Source organism: Atta colombica, unplaced genomic scaffold (genome assembly GCF_001594045.1).
Source record: "Atta colombica isolate Treedump-2 unplaced genomic scaffold, Acol1.0 scaffold10, whole genome shotgun sequence".
NCBI lineage: Eukaryota > Metazoa > Arthropoda > Insecta > Hymenoptera > Formicidae > Atta > Atta colombica.
The window spans coordinates 352810-370917 of NW_017259184.1; the positions used below are offsets into that span (position 1 = coordinate 352810).

Below are 18108 nucleotides of genomic sequence, written 5' to 3' on the forward strand. Positions count from 1 at the left end.
TATTTGTAGAAAAGCATTAAATAGCAATTTTATACAATGAATACATTCTGTTCTAACATAAACGCAAGCTTTACATATATTTCTGATTTTAGAAGTCAAATTTCTCGACTATATCACCGATGATACATTATTAAAAATCGACATTCTTACGGGAGTTCGTCTTCTTGTAAATATTAAAGTGATTAAGAATTAAAAACTAATAATATTGTATTAATTTTATGATTTATTAGTTTATTAGTTTATTACTAGACGTATTTATGCATTTAGAACTCAATAATACTCGATTTTTCTTTAAAATTGTGATTTCAGTGTTATCGTAAAGTTCGATTATCAACAAAGATGATAACTACAGAGAAAAAAATTGTTTTTTTGCAATATATAGACTATTACATAGCTTTATAAGTATGAACATTTATTTATGAAACGTTTATGTAATAAAATTATAAATTTAATAATGTATGAGCCAAATGTTTATATTAACAATAGCAAATTTATATCAATTGTCGATAATATCAGTGTTCTTCAATTATCTCCAAGGGGCCCTTTTTATCGTTGAAAATTTTCCCAAGGTTAACGATTTTTAACAGTATCGGTGACTGTACAAACACTGTTTGAACATCCAAACAATTTTTAATTTTCGCTTATTTTTCAGATAATATATTTTCTATAATTAATATACATCTTTTTGGTATATGTAATTTTAAGAAACATACAGTCTATTTTATTCTTTATGAATAAATTGTTAATTATTCAACTGAGATAAGAAATGACTGCGACTACATTCAGCGGATTCAATTCAGTTAAGTAAGTGCTCGTTGTTATTGGTGTATTTTTTTAGATCATTCAATCAGCATTTTAGATTTGGAAGAATACAATATCAATAGTAGCGAGTAAAGAGCCTCACAAGAAGAGATGGTAAATTACATCACGTGAATGCCCATGTCCAATCAGAACGGGGGTCACTAATTTTCTTTAATCTCTTTCATGCCTATGGAGTTTTGATGCTCATGTCCAATCAGAGGAAATGGTCACGTGATGCAATTTGCTACTCTTTCCCTGGGTCAACGCGATGCTGCAAATGCTTTGAAGCGTTTTTTAACTGGTCAGTTTGTAAAATTCTTTCTTCTAATTGGTCCATCAAATATTTCAAAGCATTTATAGTAAGACTTTGACCACAGCCCCTGTGAGGCTCTCCAGTAGCGAATAGAGTAGCGAGCATTCAACTGTTGAATCCGCTAAACGCGGCCAATGATCATCAATTAAATGTCGAATCGACATCAAATTGATATCGAAATCATTGTATCAATATCGATTTGTTATTAATTCAATGGCTCATTTCTCGTTGGATAAAATTTATTTACTTTTTAAAAATAAAGATTTTTAAGAAATATTTTCTCTTTACAATAATATTTTTTGCATTCACTGTATATATATATATATACTCAAAAATTAAAAAGAAAGAAAGTGAAGGTGTTGAGTGCAAGTAACTTCTGATGAAAATTTTTCTCGAAATTTTTTATATAATATTTCAGAATTTCTATATAATTTTAATTTAACTTTCTTACATTTTTTATTGGAACATTTCTCAGAAAATCTTTTCTAGAAATTTTTCATATATGTTAATTATAAAATATCGTAAGATTTCTAAGACTTACTTTTATAAGTATAATTTCTGATGAAATGTTATAAAATCTAAAAAAATTTTAAAATATTTTTTAAAAATTATGGGATGAGAAATTTCAGAATATTTCAGAATTCACTTGTATGAAAAATTCTGAAAGCTGTAAACTTACTGAATATTTCTGAGTATTTCTGAAAAATGTTCCAATTCGTATGAAAATTATGAGAAAAATTTTCGTCAAGGACGCGAACAGATTTCTAATTTCTTTGATCAAACTGCATTGCGTCTAGAGACTTTTTTAAATAAACGTTGGCAGCTTCAGCGCATCCGTGCCGCAGCTGACTTCAGCGCGCGGGCGCGCACGCGGCAGCAACTTCACTGTGGATAAATCGCCGATGTGGGGGTGTGGGGCTGACACTGCTGACAGTGGAGTTGATGTCGTTGGTGGTGGCGGCTAAAATCGAGGGCGAGACACTACAAGGAACACCGTGGCACGCATCCTTGCCAGAAAAGTCATAATAATCGCGTAGAATGGTAGGTGCGACCTAATTTGCTCGCAGTCCATATCTCGAGGAATCTACGTGGCTGGGCATGACATGACACGGCCTCGCCGAGGCTTTTGTCTTTTCTGCGCGTTTACTCGCAAACGAAAGAGATTGACAGCTCGCAACGTCAACTATCTGCTGCAATCGATGCTCTTCATGCATTCCTTTCCCGCAATTTTTACGCGCACATATAAATCTGATTCATCCCATTATAGATGTTTACAGTAGCGACGTCGTAGGATCTTTATGGATTCGTTGTAAACCTGACCATAAAAATGATGACTTTTACGTCATTATTTATATCCACTTGCGAAGAACTTTAATAGGCGTATTCTTTTTAACTGAATTTCTTGCGATTCATTTTTCTGCCTTTTCTCTTCACATTGAAGAAAACAAGAGAAAAGGTGAACCTGCAAAAAATTTAACTAAAAAGATCAGATCTTTATTATCACACATTGATTGCATGAGCGTTTATTTAATATTTTTTTTTACTATTGTTATATTGACAAGACAATTTTTCTCAAGAATAATTTTTCTATTTTCCACAAATCCCTGATTCAGTCGGATTTAATATGTTGCAATGTTATTGCCTGTTTGTGTTAATTGATAACATCTTTCAATACAGGGAAGATTACAGAGGAATGGTGCTGTGCTGGTGATAATATGCCTCCTGATAGAGACAAATGGCTTTTACGTGCCTGGAGTTGCTCCAGTAGAGTTCAAGAAGGGTCAAAAGATAGATGTTAAAGCAGTCAAGATGACCAGCACTCATACGCAATTACCATACGAATATTACTCCCTTCCGTTTTGCTTACCCAAGAATGGAACTTTCATTTATAAATCTGAGAATTTGGGAGAGGTGTTACGTGGTGACAGGTAAGACATTCCAAAAGAAACACATTTAATTTTGGGAAAAAAGTATTAATGTTGTCATAATTTTATATTATATAATATAAATATGTATAATATATATAATATTGGGTTATCTGGAAAGATTGTGCCGACTAACCTATATAATTTCATAAATGTATACTAAAATTTAAATTTTCTGCGTTTCAATTTTCCTTCAATATCGGCACGAACTTTCAAGGCAACCCAATATATCATACATTTAGGAAAAAATTGATGATTACTACTCTGATCTTAACCCTTCGTTGATGCACCTCTTTTTTCGATCGCTTTTTTGACACACTGGATGGCTCACACCCAGAGCAATATTTAATTTTTATTTTAAAATCCAATCAATATGAAAAAGATTATGAGTCAATTCCAAAGTCTCTAGAATACATTCAAATAGATTTTGATTGAAATTTCATTACAGTTTTGATGAAAAAAATTCTTTCAATGAATAAAGAAAAAACGAGTAAAATCTTTGAAACATTGTAACTTTTGAAAAATTCAATATTAAAAGTTAAAAATTTACAGAATTGTTCAGATATGATATTTTGAAAAAAAAAATTAGTTTGTAAGTTAATTTTGGATAAAGGATGTTACTTAGTATTTATTTTATATATTGAATATAGGCTATTTTAGAAATTGAAAAAACAGATTTTTTTTTATAAACATTGTATTTTTGTTCTACAGAATAAAAGAAAATTGAGTTTCAAAGAGTTAAAACAATTTTATGGGTGATTCACACCCAGTCCACGAAGAGTTAAATATACTTGTAAAGAAACATTTTCTGATTGAAAAATTAAAGGCTTTGGATTAAAAAGATTAGAAAATCCAGGAGAGCCGATACATTTGAGGGGATGGGTGGAATAAAGACACAATTTTACTTAGGCCCTTTTTCCGGCAATTAGCTTTTTTTATGTAATATTGATTATAATAGAGAAGTATTGTAATATGTAACTTTTTAAAGACATTACATAAATTCATTTGATATTGTAACTATTTGTGTATATAAAAAAGGAGTAAATTATTTTTATTTGTATCAAGATTTTGTAATTAGGCCTTTATTCCATCTATCTCCTCATTTATTAATTCTTGAATGTATTTACAATAATTAATATACAATAAATAATTGTGTCAGATATTTTAATCTGGATTCTTTTCAGTATATTTATTGTACGAATATAAGAAACTAAGGCAATCACTAAATAAGGATTTATAAATTTTTCATATATAAAATCAATATTGTTAAAAAAATGAAAATGAAATGAAAAAATTAAGTAAAATGTTTGATAGTTATAATTCGTGGAAGAAAAATACAATTAAAGATAGAAAAACTAATATGTAACTTTGTATAAATTAAACTAAAAAAATAAAACTGAATCTACAGCCAGTATTCATAGTCGGTTTTTATTATTTAAAACTACCTTAAGTCTCTGTAATGATTGAGACTCATAACATCTCAAGATTGTACTTAAAACAGTTTTAAATATAAAAATCGACTGTGAACACCGATTTATGTGATAATGATAAAAAATGAAAAACAATATAAAAAAATATATAGAAATATATATAAAAAAATTATTCAGAAAATTTACATTATTGAATTGGATCTTAGATGAGCCTATTGAAAATAAAAAAATATACAGACAGTTTTCATGCTGAAAAGAAGATTCCCATTTATTCCCACTTTCCGTTCATTCGAAGGCTTGTTATATCACTTGTAACAATATTATGTAGAGAATGTAATCAAAATTTATTAAATATGTAATAAACTGAATCGAAAAGCTCCATATCATTATATAAATTAAGTCCATGTGTTTATTTAATATATATGTATTGTAACATTTCTGATATATCTCTGAAATATTTGTTGATATAAACTTTTCTATCCAAAATTATTATTGTTCAATGAAATTCATAAAAATTTTACGGGATGTTTAATTATAACAGATGATTGCATCGTAATTTGATATGTTATATTTTTGAAAATATCGCATAAAATGTACGACAATAATATTCATTATAGATTTTCTTTCGTATTTTCGTGCAATATTTTTTAACAATAGGAGCTCTTGTTTTCCGAAATTCTATTTTCATTTCCCAATTTCTGATTATTACGATTATCTTTGTTTTCCAGGATAGTGAATACTCCATATGAAGTTATAATGGCAGAAGATATCACTTGCAGACTACTGTGTCACGACCCATCTAAATTGATGACTTGGGATGAAGCCAATTCCCAACATGTTATCCAGATGGTTCAGCATGAATATTTCGTACATTTGTTAGAATCTTATTATACATAAAGCTTATTATACATAAAGCTAGGGTCACACAATGCTTGATTTCTTGAAACTTGCTAAACATGCACACATGCTGCTATAGCTATATACTTACTATATACTTTGAGTGCGTTTAAGGAGACGCTATTTTACGTCCGTTTTACCGTATTAACGATAAAGACAAGATGACAAAAGTGCTAATAATGTCTCTCCGAATAAACCTAGAATAATAAACATAGAAATAAACATAAATAATATAAATAACATTAACATAAATAATATAATAATGAACAAATCATATGTACTAGCATATCATGTTTAATTCATACATATTCCAGCATACATCAGAGCAGCTTGCTAATCATTCAAGAAATCGAGTATCGATGTGATCCCAGATTAAAAAGAAAATGCGTTTGCGTCATCTATATTGTGGATTTTTTCAGATTGATAGATAATTTACCAGCGGCTACTAGAAAGAAGCACAAAGAAACGAATAACGTGGTCGTTTATCAAGGGTATCGCCTAGGCGGAATTATGAATGATCAAGTGTACATCAACAACTATCTTAAGCTAAAATTAAGCTATCACAAACACGGCGAGTTAGTATCTATTCTATACATTTGCAAAAGAGTTCACAGAACTGAGGAAATCCCACAGAAATGATGAAATGATCATTTTGTTTAGAAACGAATTTAGAGTAGTCGGATTCGAGGTGGAAGCTCGATCTATCGACACATCTCAATTGACATTCGATGGGAATACTTGTATTTTACCGAGCGAGGCGAGTCCGCAGTTTGTTAATCTGAAGGGCACAAGTCTCCTCTTCCTGTATTCGGTGGAGTGGAAACAGTCAGACGTCAGCTGGGCGAGTAGATGGGATGTGTATCTTGGCATGAGCGACGTAGAAATCCATTGGTTCTCGATTATCAATTCTCTTATTGTCGTCTTCTTCTTATCTGGTGAGAATGCAATAATTATGATTGTAAGCTTTTGAAAAAAAGACAAAATAAAAATTTCTTGGGATGTTACTTGATCTATATAAAAATGCATTATTATTCGTCAGACAGGTCGTCAATATAAAAAATAAAATATACAGGATCTCAAAATAATCGCCAAATATTTCATGGACAGGTAGAGCGGACTAAACTAAGTCGAAAAATCCTCTATCATTTCGCAATAGTTAACAAGATATTAATTATTAAAAATTACCGAAAATTAATCTTCAATTTTTTTACTCAAATACTATCAACTATCAACTTTACAGAAAAACTGCAAGAGACAAAAATTGTTTATTTTTTCTCATAAAACTCTAAGAATTTTTTAAAAAATTTTTAATACGTATTTTCTCATGTTGGTAAAAATAAGGAAATGCACTAAAAAATTGATAAAAAATTCTGAAAAAATTCATACAATTTTTAGTAATTAATATTTTGTTAATTATTGTGAAAATTTCAAAATGATAGAGAATTTTTCGATTCAGTTTCCGCTATTCAATAGTCCGCTCTACCTGCTCATGAAATATTTGGCGATTATTTTGGGACATTCTGTATAACTATTAAAAAATAATTAAAATATAATTATTAAAAAATATAGTGTATAAATATATAAGTATATAATAATAAGTATATAATAATTTAAAAAAAATCAATAATTTTGCTGTACTTTACAGAATTTAAGATGTTAATTTCTGGATATGTATTCATTGCAGGAATTCTTACGATGATCATGGTAAGGACGCTTAGAAGAGATATAGCCCGTTACAATGCAGGCGAGAGTGACAGTCTGGCAGGTTTAGACGAAACCATCGAGGAGACAGGCTGGAAACTAGTCCACGGAGATGTATTTCGACCACCAAGCAACTCGCGCTTATTCGCCGCCGTAATCGGCAGTGGCATCCAGATATTTTTCATGGCTCTGATTACGATATGTAGGAATACATTGAATCCTATCAATGCAACGTAGAGTATAGCGAGTGTATGTTTGTTTACACCCGTCTGTATTTCTGCAGTCTTTGCGATGCTGGGAATGTTGTCGCCGGCGAGTCGAGGAGCCTTGGGCACTTGCGCGATATTTTTGTACGTGTTCTCCGGTTTAATCGCCGGCTACTTTTCGGCCCGATTGTACAAAACTATGCGGGGTCGAGAGTGGAGAAAAGCCGCTTTGCTGGTAAAAAACATAGACTGTATCTATCTAATAAAACATGACTTATCATGCCCATTTCTATCAATGTAGATTAATTCTAATTTCTCTTTAGTTCTAGAGATTAAAATTAAATTTTAACATTGGTACAAACGAAAATTAGTCATATAACACGAATGTATTTTTCTGCGTAATTTTATGTTTTTTTTCCAATTTATTAAACGAAACTTATTAACGAAAGTATATCCTAGTTTTTAACATACAAATATTGATCACAGACAGCGACGTTCTATCCAGGTATAGTCTTCACAACGTGTTTCTTCCTAAATTTCTTCATATGGGGGAAGCATAGCTCCGGTGCGGTTCCCTTCACCACGATGGTAGCCTTGCTATGCCTCTGGTTCGGCATTTCGCTGCCTCTCGTCTATCTTGGTTACTTCTTTGGTTATCGCAAGCAGCCCTTTACGCATCCAGTTAGAACGAATCAAATTCCCAGACAAGTTCCTGACCAACTATGGTATATGAATCCAATATTGTGGTAAGTTTGGAAAGATAATTTAATCGATTTTTCTATTTCTTCTATTTTATTATTAATATAGAAATAGTCACTATTTTTATATTTATGGGGTATTTTTATATTTATGCACTTCACTGTTTGTGAAGTGCATTGACTTTAACGTAGTTTGTAAGTTCATTCTTTAATCACGAAAATTCTGGTCGCTCTCTTACCATCTAGATATACATTTATATATTAGCATTTTTAAAAATTAATATAATATATAATTAGTAGAATAATTTTATATTATTAAATATTAATAAAGAAAATATTGCTTGTAGCACTCTAATGGCTGGAATCTTACCATTCGGCGCAGTATTCATAGAACTCTTCTTCATCCTAACTGCGCTCTGGGAAAATCAGTTTTATTATCTTTTCGGATTTTTATTCCTCGTTTTCTGTATCCTTGTAATTTCATGCTCGCAGATATCAATAGTCATGGTTTACTTCCAATTATGTGGCGAAGTAAGTATAACGAAAAAATTAATTACAAAAAAATCTAATTGATTCATTGCGATATTTGATCTTTTTTCTTAAGAATTATTTAAACTTTGAACTTAGTTTTTCTATGTTCTATCCTCTACAGTTTAGACTTAAATATATCTTTCTCGTTTTCTTGATTCACAAAATTTCTGTTCCTTTATACGATATATATATTTTTTTATTTTTCATGCTTTGATGCTTTTTTAATTCCAGGATTACAGGTGGTGGTGGCGCAGCTTTATCGTAAGTGGTGGATCCGCAGTCTACGTGCTGGCGTATTCCGTTTTTTACTTCGTTACCAAACTGAAAATCACTGAGTTGGTGCCGACCCTCATGTATTTTGGCTACACCGCATTAATGGTCCTCACATTCTGGCTACTGACCGGCACGATCGGTTTTTTTGCCGCGTATGCCTTCATCAGGAAAATATACGCGGCCGTCAAGATAGACTAGTCAAAATTATCATTAGTAGAGTAATGCGAGCGAATAAATTTAGACTTTTAATTTAATCAAGCGAAAAAGAGGGGAAGAGAGAGGGGACGAGCGAGAGAAAGAGTGAGAGAGAGCTGATATTTCGTATTGTGTAGAAACGATAAGTGAAATGAACATCTCAATGGATGCATTTCATCTTCCATGAAATTTCGAAACTGCGAACGTTGCACAGAATTTTGTGATTAACATGTACGAATATTTAATGTATTGACATTAAGATTTCTATTTGTCTATTCTTTTGCATTCATTATAATAAGTGTAAGCTCCATGTTCGTCGCCCAAGATTTGAAAAATCATCGCGAATATCAAAAATAACAGGAACAAAAAATGAATATTGAAAACACATTTTCAAGACATCATATTTTGTTTTCCTCTTATTTATTTTCATTCATTTTCCTTTAAATATTGCAGCAAAAAGAAGACTAAACATTTTTATTTTAGGAGAAAACGTATTATTTTTGCTATTTTTTTTTAATGGAAGAAATAAGCTTTTTAATGGAAGAAATAAACTTTTTGTACTCGTAAATGTATACAAAATACGCGCATGAGAAAGGCACGAATATGGAGTACCGGTGTATAATAAATCTATTTTATTTATATGATTTTTAGATTTCTTCCTAAGTACTTATAATTTGACACGCGCGCGCGCGCGCGCGCACACACACACACACACACACACACACGCGCGCGCGCGCGCGCGCGCGCGAGAAAATAATTGATCTGTTCCACGAATGTTGGCTATATCAATAATGATCCTTGTTGAAGGACAAGGAACTGTAAAAATATTCAAGTAATGTGATATTAGTAACAGTCAATGTGCGAAAGTATTATATAGCCGATAAAATGAGCCAGTCTAAAGTGTTATCGTTTTCTTTAATGTAAGAACACAACATGCAGTATCACAACTGCCTCAATCGATCATTATTATAATAACAAGCGCAGTAAATGAATAATATAGTTTGTAATATTTACATTCAGTACAAGTACAATTTTCATTCTTGAACTTTTGGATGTCGTTATCACAAACTTCCGCGCCCAGTTCCGCTGAGACTCGACTTGTCATTTCTTTTATAACACACGTTGATATTTATATATAAAGTCCTTTAGTAAATGTGTCTCGAGTTTTCCGTAATAGAATTCTATGTACATCGAGATATTGACATCGTTACAATTTACAATATATCACAAAGTGTTTTATACTATTACTGTTGTAAATAATACGTAATGACTAGCGTGTACGAAAGATGTATACAGATATGTCCTAAATTACCCTCCATGGATCTGCATTGTATATAGAATTATTATACGTTCGTTCACGTACGAACGTGTTGTAATAGAGTTAGTCAAGGCATCTTCTCAAGCGCGAGTATGCATGTCGCCTCGGCCTGAGTTTTATAATCAAATATATCAGTATGCATAGGAGACTACATGTATAAATAACGATCACAGTAGATTCCACGGGCATGTAGCACTTGGAGAAGGAATAATTGCTGGGAGTGAAAGTACCCTGAAACAGAAATGATTCATAGATATATTATATCCCAACACAGAGATGATTAATTTGAGATAATTAACTTGAGAGAAAGCTAATGATAATGTAAAAAATTCCAATTAAGCATATTATGCCCTTATCTACTGAAGATCCCAGTCTAATACCGGAATCATTAAATAGTTATTAAAAGAATTTCATACCCGGAAGTCAGATAATAAAAAGTTTGAGGAATATCATTTATCACCAATATTTTTGGCAAATAATAAATAATACTCCTTAAATTAGTGATATTTTTGTATCACATCATTTTTATTTCTTTGTTTTATAGCTAAACTTATAATGTTCTCAAAAGTGAAGAATTGATTGAATGAGTTAACATGAAAATCTAAAAATTAAGATTTACCATCAGGAGAGATGGATTGACTTTATTGCGCCAGCTGAAAGACGAGATCGTGAATTCCAGAATGTCATTCCGATGTATCCTCCTGCAGCCGTGATGTGTGTGACCGGCGACGATCAGTCGTGGATTCAATATATCTAAAAGCTAAAAATCGAGTTTCATCTTAATGTGGCTTGAACATGTGGCTGTGCCATTCAATGAAGTTATCAAATGTACCTGCTCCGACGCTTCTTTCGACAAGCATTCCCAACGTTCCCGGAATTTGATGCCCTTCAACTCGTCGGGAGCCTGATCCAATTCGTTGCAGATCTCATCTGATTCTCGATACATCGGATAATGCTGGAAAAGAGATACTTCTGTTAATCTTTCAAACGCAATTTTTTCTTCGATAATTTTAAAAGTTAGTCTTGCGATTCTTCAAAATTTCTAGTTCCTATGCTATTTGTGAAAATATTTTATTTACGAATTAGGAAGACTAACTTGCAGTAATATGGGCCTGCTGTATCTGGAAATCGCGCTGGCATTGTAACAATCGTTGCCGATTCTTCTCGCACATTTCAGATCCTCTGCAAGATAATCCACATGTAAATTTGATAATTAATCAATTATGAAATGACATGCTACACTCAGAGAAAGACATTAGTCCATATTAATTCAGATGTCACTTTTATCGATAAACTTGCGTGTTTATTTCTGAGATTCTATAATATATATAATGTAGATTATGTGCTCAATTTATCGTTAAAAAAGTGAGGTATGAATATGAATCATAGTAGTAATAACTTACAAGTTTTCATTTATGCATAGTGAAGCTATTTTATCATTATTGCAACTATATATAAAATATCATATTAATTCTACATACAAAACATGATATTAATTCTATAAAAAAAAAACTTGTATTATTATCACCTTTGTTATTACTACCATTATGCTTTTCTCCGAGTGCAGTATAAAAACGAACAGGTGACAGCTCACTAGCTATTTTATTCACTGCGATCTCGGTTGGTCGACACAAAAAACAGCCATCCCCTTCTAATGCCATGCTATTGATCAGCACGAAGTGATTATCTCTTAGACTCAGTCGTCGCACGTTCGGGCTTTTCATGCCATTTATGAAACGCTGATTGCGATACGGCGTAATTGCTGAAAGCGAAATTCCAGAAGTTCAGCCAGAAATATGTTATCGAAATATATGTTTACATTTGATTTAAATACGAAGGAGAAATTATACTGGATTTGTTGTTGTCCGAGATTGTTCCTTTGAAGATATATTCTTTGCCGTACCATAATGAAATCCCATATCATGGTTTCCAGCGACGACATAGATACGTGTGTCTTTAGGCACATAGAATAGGGAATGGAATCTCTTTATATAGTACTCGAACTCTGCAGAGCCGCACCATTTGCCCTCGTCGAAAACATCTCCTGAATATTAGATATTGAAACAGCAAGTCTTTAAGTTGTATCAGATTAGATATCGAGATTCATCAGATTAGATTCATCAATCAAGTTTAAATTTAATCAATCAAGAAGAAAGAAAAATCAAGTTTAGTCATCTAGTTTAATGAACTTTGCTTTAATAATTAGTCAAATTCCAATCCAATTTCAATCTCTAGTTTGATACGAGTTTTAGAAAACTGTGAAGACACAGAAAAGGTGACAGGTCATGAACAATAGTTACTTTCAGCAAAATTGTTATAAAATTCAATTGTAAATTTAAATTATTATACAATTCTTTAACATGATTGGTCTATCCTTAGTTCCTCAATGGATCTAAATATATAAATTAATCATATTAAAGAATTTTTACAACAGATATAAAACTACTTTTTCTATTAATCACAATCAATAATATATTAAAATATTATTCACCTAATACAAAAACTACGTCCATTCGGTGTAATGTCATCATTGTTTGGAATACTCTGTACATCTGCCATTCTCTGGAGCAACAGTATATCAGTTTTTTTTTCAATAGACATTCAAATGCATTATATAAAAAAATCTTTAATATTCAATACGTAAGGCCTATTCTCTTTAGTTGAACTTTTTACACAACTTATCTCTTTTCTCTTTTTTTCCAATGTTGAGAAAAAAGGAAGAAAGATGAATCATGCAAGAAATTCAGCTAAAAAGAATAGACCTAGTTGATTTGAAAGCACAAACCTTCGAAGTTTATCAAACCAGTGGCCTTGTTTGGAACCTAATAAATGGGTATCCGCTATAAACATAGCTTTGACAGGTTTGTCTGCTGCATCTCTATGTAAAGTGAAGTCTTCCTTTCGAGGGTCCAGAGTGGGCCATTCGCACTAAAAATCAAAGCAATTTTCAGAGTTTTCATTAAGGATAGAGATTCTATGTTCCTAAAGATATTTTTGCATGACACAGAAGTATCATAAAAACTCACTTGTATAAGCACCACGTAATATATGAGATATTCGCAGAAAAATAATACAAACACTAAAGCTAAACCCACATTGAGAAGGGCCCTGAGATGCAACATTCTTAAAACTCTTCAAAATTCGTGCAAAATTTTTTTAAGTACGAATCTTTATATTATATTTATAGTTCCGGTAACGTTATTTTTTGGCTGCCTGTGCACTGTGTAAACCATGTATATAATTGACATAAAATGATAATTGTATTGCTGATCATTGCTGAAAAGCTGCCGAAACATCAAAGTACAATGGAGACACTGCAGGTGTAGACAAGTGCAGATACATCAACATCTCACTTTCTCTCACTTTCAGCACATGCGTATAATATTTATCTTATAGTTTTATATATAAAACTATAAAAATTATACCAATTTTCGGCAATTTTTGTAATTAATATCTTGTTAACTCGCGAAAATCACAAAATGGTAGAGAACTTTTCGACTCAGTTTAGTCCACTCTATCTCTCCATGAAATATTTGGTGATTATTTTGAGATACCCTGTATATGCATATGTACAATGGAAAGTTACTTTTTAAAAGTAACTCGTTATAGTTATTACTGCAATTATTGTTATGTAATTATTATTTTGTAAGCGCATAATATTATTTGATATTAAGTAATATTTTAGACATATTCTTAAAATATTAAATGTAACATTTTTAAGAATATTGTACTAAAATTATATAATATTAAATAATATTTTCGAAATATTAATGGAAGATTAAACTCACTTCTGATAATATTGCATGATTATTAAAAGTAACATTATTTAATAATCTATATCTGTAATATTGTATCTGTAATATTGTATAAACATTAAAAAGTATATAAAAGTATATATATTATAACAAAATTTACTTTAATTTGTAAAATTGTTACAACTTTAGTATAAGTATACGTTTAAAGACTGAAATAATATTGACTGTATAAATAATTTTGATGCGCAATTGTAGAACTGGATATGCACTTAAAATCATGCAAAATTGTTTTTTAAGCACAAGATGCAGCATAAACTCATAAAAACTTTTCGTTACTAGATTGTAAAATTCAAATTGCACTAAATTAAGAATAATTAATACTTATAAATATTTTAATATTTCAGGGATATTAAAATATAACACTTAGAATATTATATATAATGGATAGTATAATACTCTATAGAATACTCTCATAATATTAAAAAATATTATATGATATCTTCGAAATATTATAATAACTTATTTTAATTTTTTAATAACAATATAAAAGGAATATTTTGCGCTTGTAGGGTACAGTTACAGTTATTATTATTTGAGAAAGTACCTTTTCATTACTTTTTCGTTACTTTTTTAAAATCAATGATCATTAATCACAACGGGACGGGAGCTTAGGAACTTTTTAGTTTCGAACGCTGTGTAACTTCCTCGAAAGAAATAATTCCTTGAAAAGACATCATTTCGACGTCGTTACCAAAGGAAAGTTATTGAAAAATCTGCATCGAAATTTTAACATTTTCGAGTGATAAAAAATTACGTATGTAGAAAGTGCAATGAGAATTTGATACATTTTTAACATTTTTGGTATAAATTTGTGATCTTATACAATACAATTTCCATTTTTGCAACAGTTTCAGATGTATAGGATTATATTTTGTGAAGACTGGTGCTCTACAATAAAATCATGGTTCAGTTTGAGACAAGGCACATTTGTATGGTTCCCAAGAGGAATAAATGTGACTTGCTATACAGAAAGATTTCGTCCCAGATGATACATTAAAAGAATATAAATAGATTTTGGGACTTAAACAACATATTCACAAATATAATGCATTTTAAAGATAGACGTAAATATTAGAGAATACTTATTAGATTTATTACTTTTGTAGATACTTATAAAATGTCTCGAAAAATGGAAAGAAAAGCAATGTATATTTCGACGTCAGAAAACGAACAATTATAGCAGCTGAGTTGTCCATCTCCGGTACAATTAAAGAAAAGGCTAATTATAAAATCCCGTTTTTTTGATGACACACATGAAGATACAGATTCTGATGATAATAGTAAGTGATTGTACTCATTCCTACATTTATGCAACATAAATGTATATATTGTTATTAATAACACAATGTTACGTCCAGTGGACTCCAGCAACAATCTGAGAAACGAATTTCCAAAAACGGAAAAATCCCGTCAATTCGAATCGAGGAAAAAACAAATTCATCATCTCCTTGTACATATATTAGGCGTACAACTTTGCTTCCGCCATTTTTTTCCGAAATTCGAGGTTTTATTGTAAAAAACTGGTTATACATTTATAATTCAAAGTATTGTCCATCGCTGGCCACTACTTTCTCCCATCTTTCGGGTAGCGTACGAATCCCGTGTCGAAAAAACTGATCATCTTTTCAGGTTATCCACGAATCGATCCAATTTTTTACTTTTTCATAAACCGGAAAGATAGACCGGAAGTGCTGGTCAGCCATGCCATCGAAACAAGTGATAGTCAGAGGGAGCAACGTCTGGAGAATATGGCGGGTGGGGACTTCCCATTTCAACGTTTCCAAGTATGTCTTGATCACTTTCGCAACATGGGGTCGAGCATTGTCATGCTGCAAAATCACTTTATCGTGTCTCTCGTTGTATTGCGGCCGTTTATCTTTCAATGCTCGGCTCAAACGCATCAATTGCGTTCAATACCGATCGCCTGTGATTGTTTCAGTCGGTTTTAACAATTCATAATACACTACGCCGAGCTGGTCCCACCAAATACAGAGCATGACCTTGGACGTCAAAATCACCGTTCTTGAAGCGTTGAAACCACTCACGACACGTTCTTTCACTAATAGCGGCCTCACCATAAGTATTTGAGAGCATTCGATGAGCCTCAGCCGCAGATTTCTTCATATTGAAGCAAAAAATTAAAACCTCCCGCAAATGACGAGAATTTGGCTCGTAAACTGACATTTTCAATCAAGAATAACTTTATGATGCAGACACAAATCGACTAATGTTTCTATGGGGTTATGTTGAAAGATGCCCAAGTTGTATGACATCTTTGATCTATTTATTTCGACTATTGCTAAAGCCATCTATAGGAAAACGGCGGAAGCAAAGTTGTACACCTAATATAAAAAAACGAATTCTTTCTCATCTATTCCTTCATATAAACAGATAATAGGTTCTTTGTTTTCTCTTCCTTTTGGATACAAACAGAAAACGAATGTTTTGTTATTTCGCCGTAGTACATCTAAACAAGCAAACAGTAATCTTAATGGTACAGAGAAATTGAATGGTATAATTTTATTCAATTATATTAATTAATATTTATATATACTATGGTTGTGCGTTTGCGAGTAAAATATATAATAATCAACATTTACGCGTATATACTATCAATTGTTTTACATGTTATTTGAACAATAACTTACAGATAACATTATTTAATACGGATTTTAGACTACGAACAAGACAAAATAATTCTTGCAGATTTTTTGTAGTTTGAAAATGAATCTGTAAATTAAATTATTACGTTACGTTTTTGTAAACACTTTCACTCAGAAGTATCAAAAAATGCACTTTTAGGTTCAATTTTCAAAATCATGATAGAGTAATTTCATTTACAGAAAATTTCATAAGAATCTCTTTGTTCCATTTGTGGTTTAAAAAAAAGTTTAAATGTTGGACAGTGTAATTAAAGGAGTGACAATGGATAATTTTTTAAATTTTTTATATTAAATATTTTTACTATCAGCAGTCAGGTATATTAATAAGCTTAATAAGCTTAAAGTTTAATTATTTTCTTCTATATTGTATTATCCAAGTTATAATATTGGATTGGGGAAAAAGTCCTGTCACAAATTACAGGGGGAGATAGTATACACAATGTCTTCATCAAAAATGAATAAAATTTAAATTTTAAAAAAGAGTTTCAAAGCTTGAAATTTGTACTTTCAAAAGCATACTACATTTTTTGAGTTTATGTGAGTTTGGTCATTTTTACATACAGAAAACTACAAACTGAAAATTTTTTTCTTTGTGTTTATAACGTGTTTAAAATTTTCTTCTTTGGGTTTATAACGTGTTTAAAATAAATTTGAGAAAATTTTTTACTATTTATATGAAAAGCTTGAAGTTTTCCCTACAAAATCGTTCTTTAAAAATATTTCTACGATTTTTTGTTACTGAGTTATCGCAGAATAAATAAAAAGAACATTTTGACTTTGATTGTTCATAACTCTATTAAAAATCATCGTGTCGCCATTTAAAAAGCAGATTCTTCAAGATGAAACTTTGTTCTATTGAGTGATATAATTGTTATATGTAAAAAGACTTTTCCTCTAACTTTTCCTCTGGAACTTGCGAAAATTTTTTCCTCAACCAATATTTTGGTTATTTCACATTGCTTGTATTATTTATCGAAAAATATTCGTGTGAGCTGACATAAATGTGTAGATACAATTTTGAAATTTAAGGCATAACACATATAATATATATAACAATATATTGATGTATATACACATAAATCCAAATCTTAAATGAAAAACTCTAACTGAGTAGATATTATTATATGCAACACAGAATACAAATTTTTTAAAGAAAATTAATTGTAAATATTAACTATAATAGCACTATATTGTACTTTGTAGAAAATATGCAAGATAAAGCACTATCATGTACAAGAGATGCACTTCTTAATAAATGTATCATGTCTTCTTTCGAAATATGTAATAATAATATTGAAAATTCTGAAAATCAATGCGAGGGAGAAGAATTGAATGAAAAAAA

At 30.9% G+C, this 18108-nt stretch overlaps 2 protein-coding genes across 2 annotated transcripts; one reads left to right on the plus strand and one right to left on the minus strand.

Annotated features, from left to right (window-relative positions):
- Window positions 1–1986: 1986 nt before the first annotated feature.
- Window positions 1987–9373, plus strand: LOC108684306 (transmembrane 9 superfamily member 4). The gene is made up of 10 exons (XM_018188572.1): window positions 1987–2155; window positions 2792–3042; window positions 5198–5344; window positions 5786–5941; window positions 6027–6301; window positions 7051–7269; window positions 7351–7508; window positions 7760–8019; window positions 8319–8502; window positions 8734–9373. The coding sequence occupies exons 1-10, from the start codon at window positions 2153–2155 to the stop codon at window positions 8971–8973; spliced, it is 1893 nt and encodes a 630-aa protein (XP_018044061.1). The 5' UTR covers window positions 1987–2152; the 3' UTR covers window positions 8974–9373.
- A 493-nt stretch (window positions 9374–9866) lies between these two features.
- LOC108684317 (metallophosphoesterase 1) lies at window positions 9867–13480 on the minus strand. The gene is made up of 9 exons (XM_018188582.1): window positions 13315–13480; window positions 13074–13216; window positions 12780–12850; window positions 12192–12332; window positions 11883–12050; window positions 11385–11470; window positions 11121–11243; window positions 10908–11048; window positions 9867–10519 (listed from the first exon to the last, which is right to left on the minus strand). Exons 1-9 carry the CDS (start codon window positions 13408–13410, stop codon window positions 10352–10354), a joined length of 1137 nt encoding a protein of 378 aa, XP_018044071.1. The 5' UTR covers window positions 13411–13480; the 3' UTR covers window positions 9867–10351.
- Window positions 13481–18108: the final 4628 nt, after the last annotated feature.

Bases quoted from the DNA above. Each gene is read 5' to 3' on its own strand.
- LOC108684306 (XM_018188572.1), top strand. The intron at 7,270-7,350 runs GTAGGAATACAT...GTATTTCTGCAG, and splicing joins CATGGCTCTGATTACGATAT to TCTTTGCGATGCTGGGAATG. The intron at 8,503-8,733 runs GTAAGTATAACG...TTTTAATTCCAG, and splicing joins ACTTCCAATTATGTGGCGAA to GATTACAGGTGGTGGTGGCG.
- LOC108684317 (XM_018188582.1), bottom strand. From the start codon at position 13,410: ATGTTGCATCTCAGGGCCCTTCTCAATGTGGGTTTAGCTTTAGTGTTT. The intron at 11,244-11,384 runs GTTAGTCTTCCT...TCTCTTTTCCAG, and splicing joins GCAGGCCCATATTACTGCAA to CATTATCCGATGTATCGAGA. The intron at 11,049-11,120 runs GTACATTTGATA...CTCGATTTTTAG, and splicing joins CGAAAGAAGCGTCGGAGCAG to CTTTTAGATATATTGAATCC.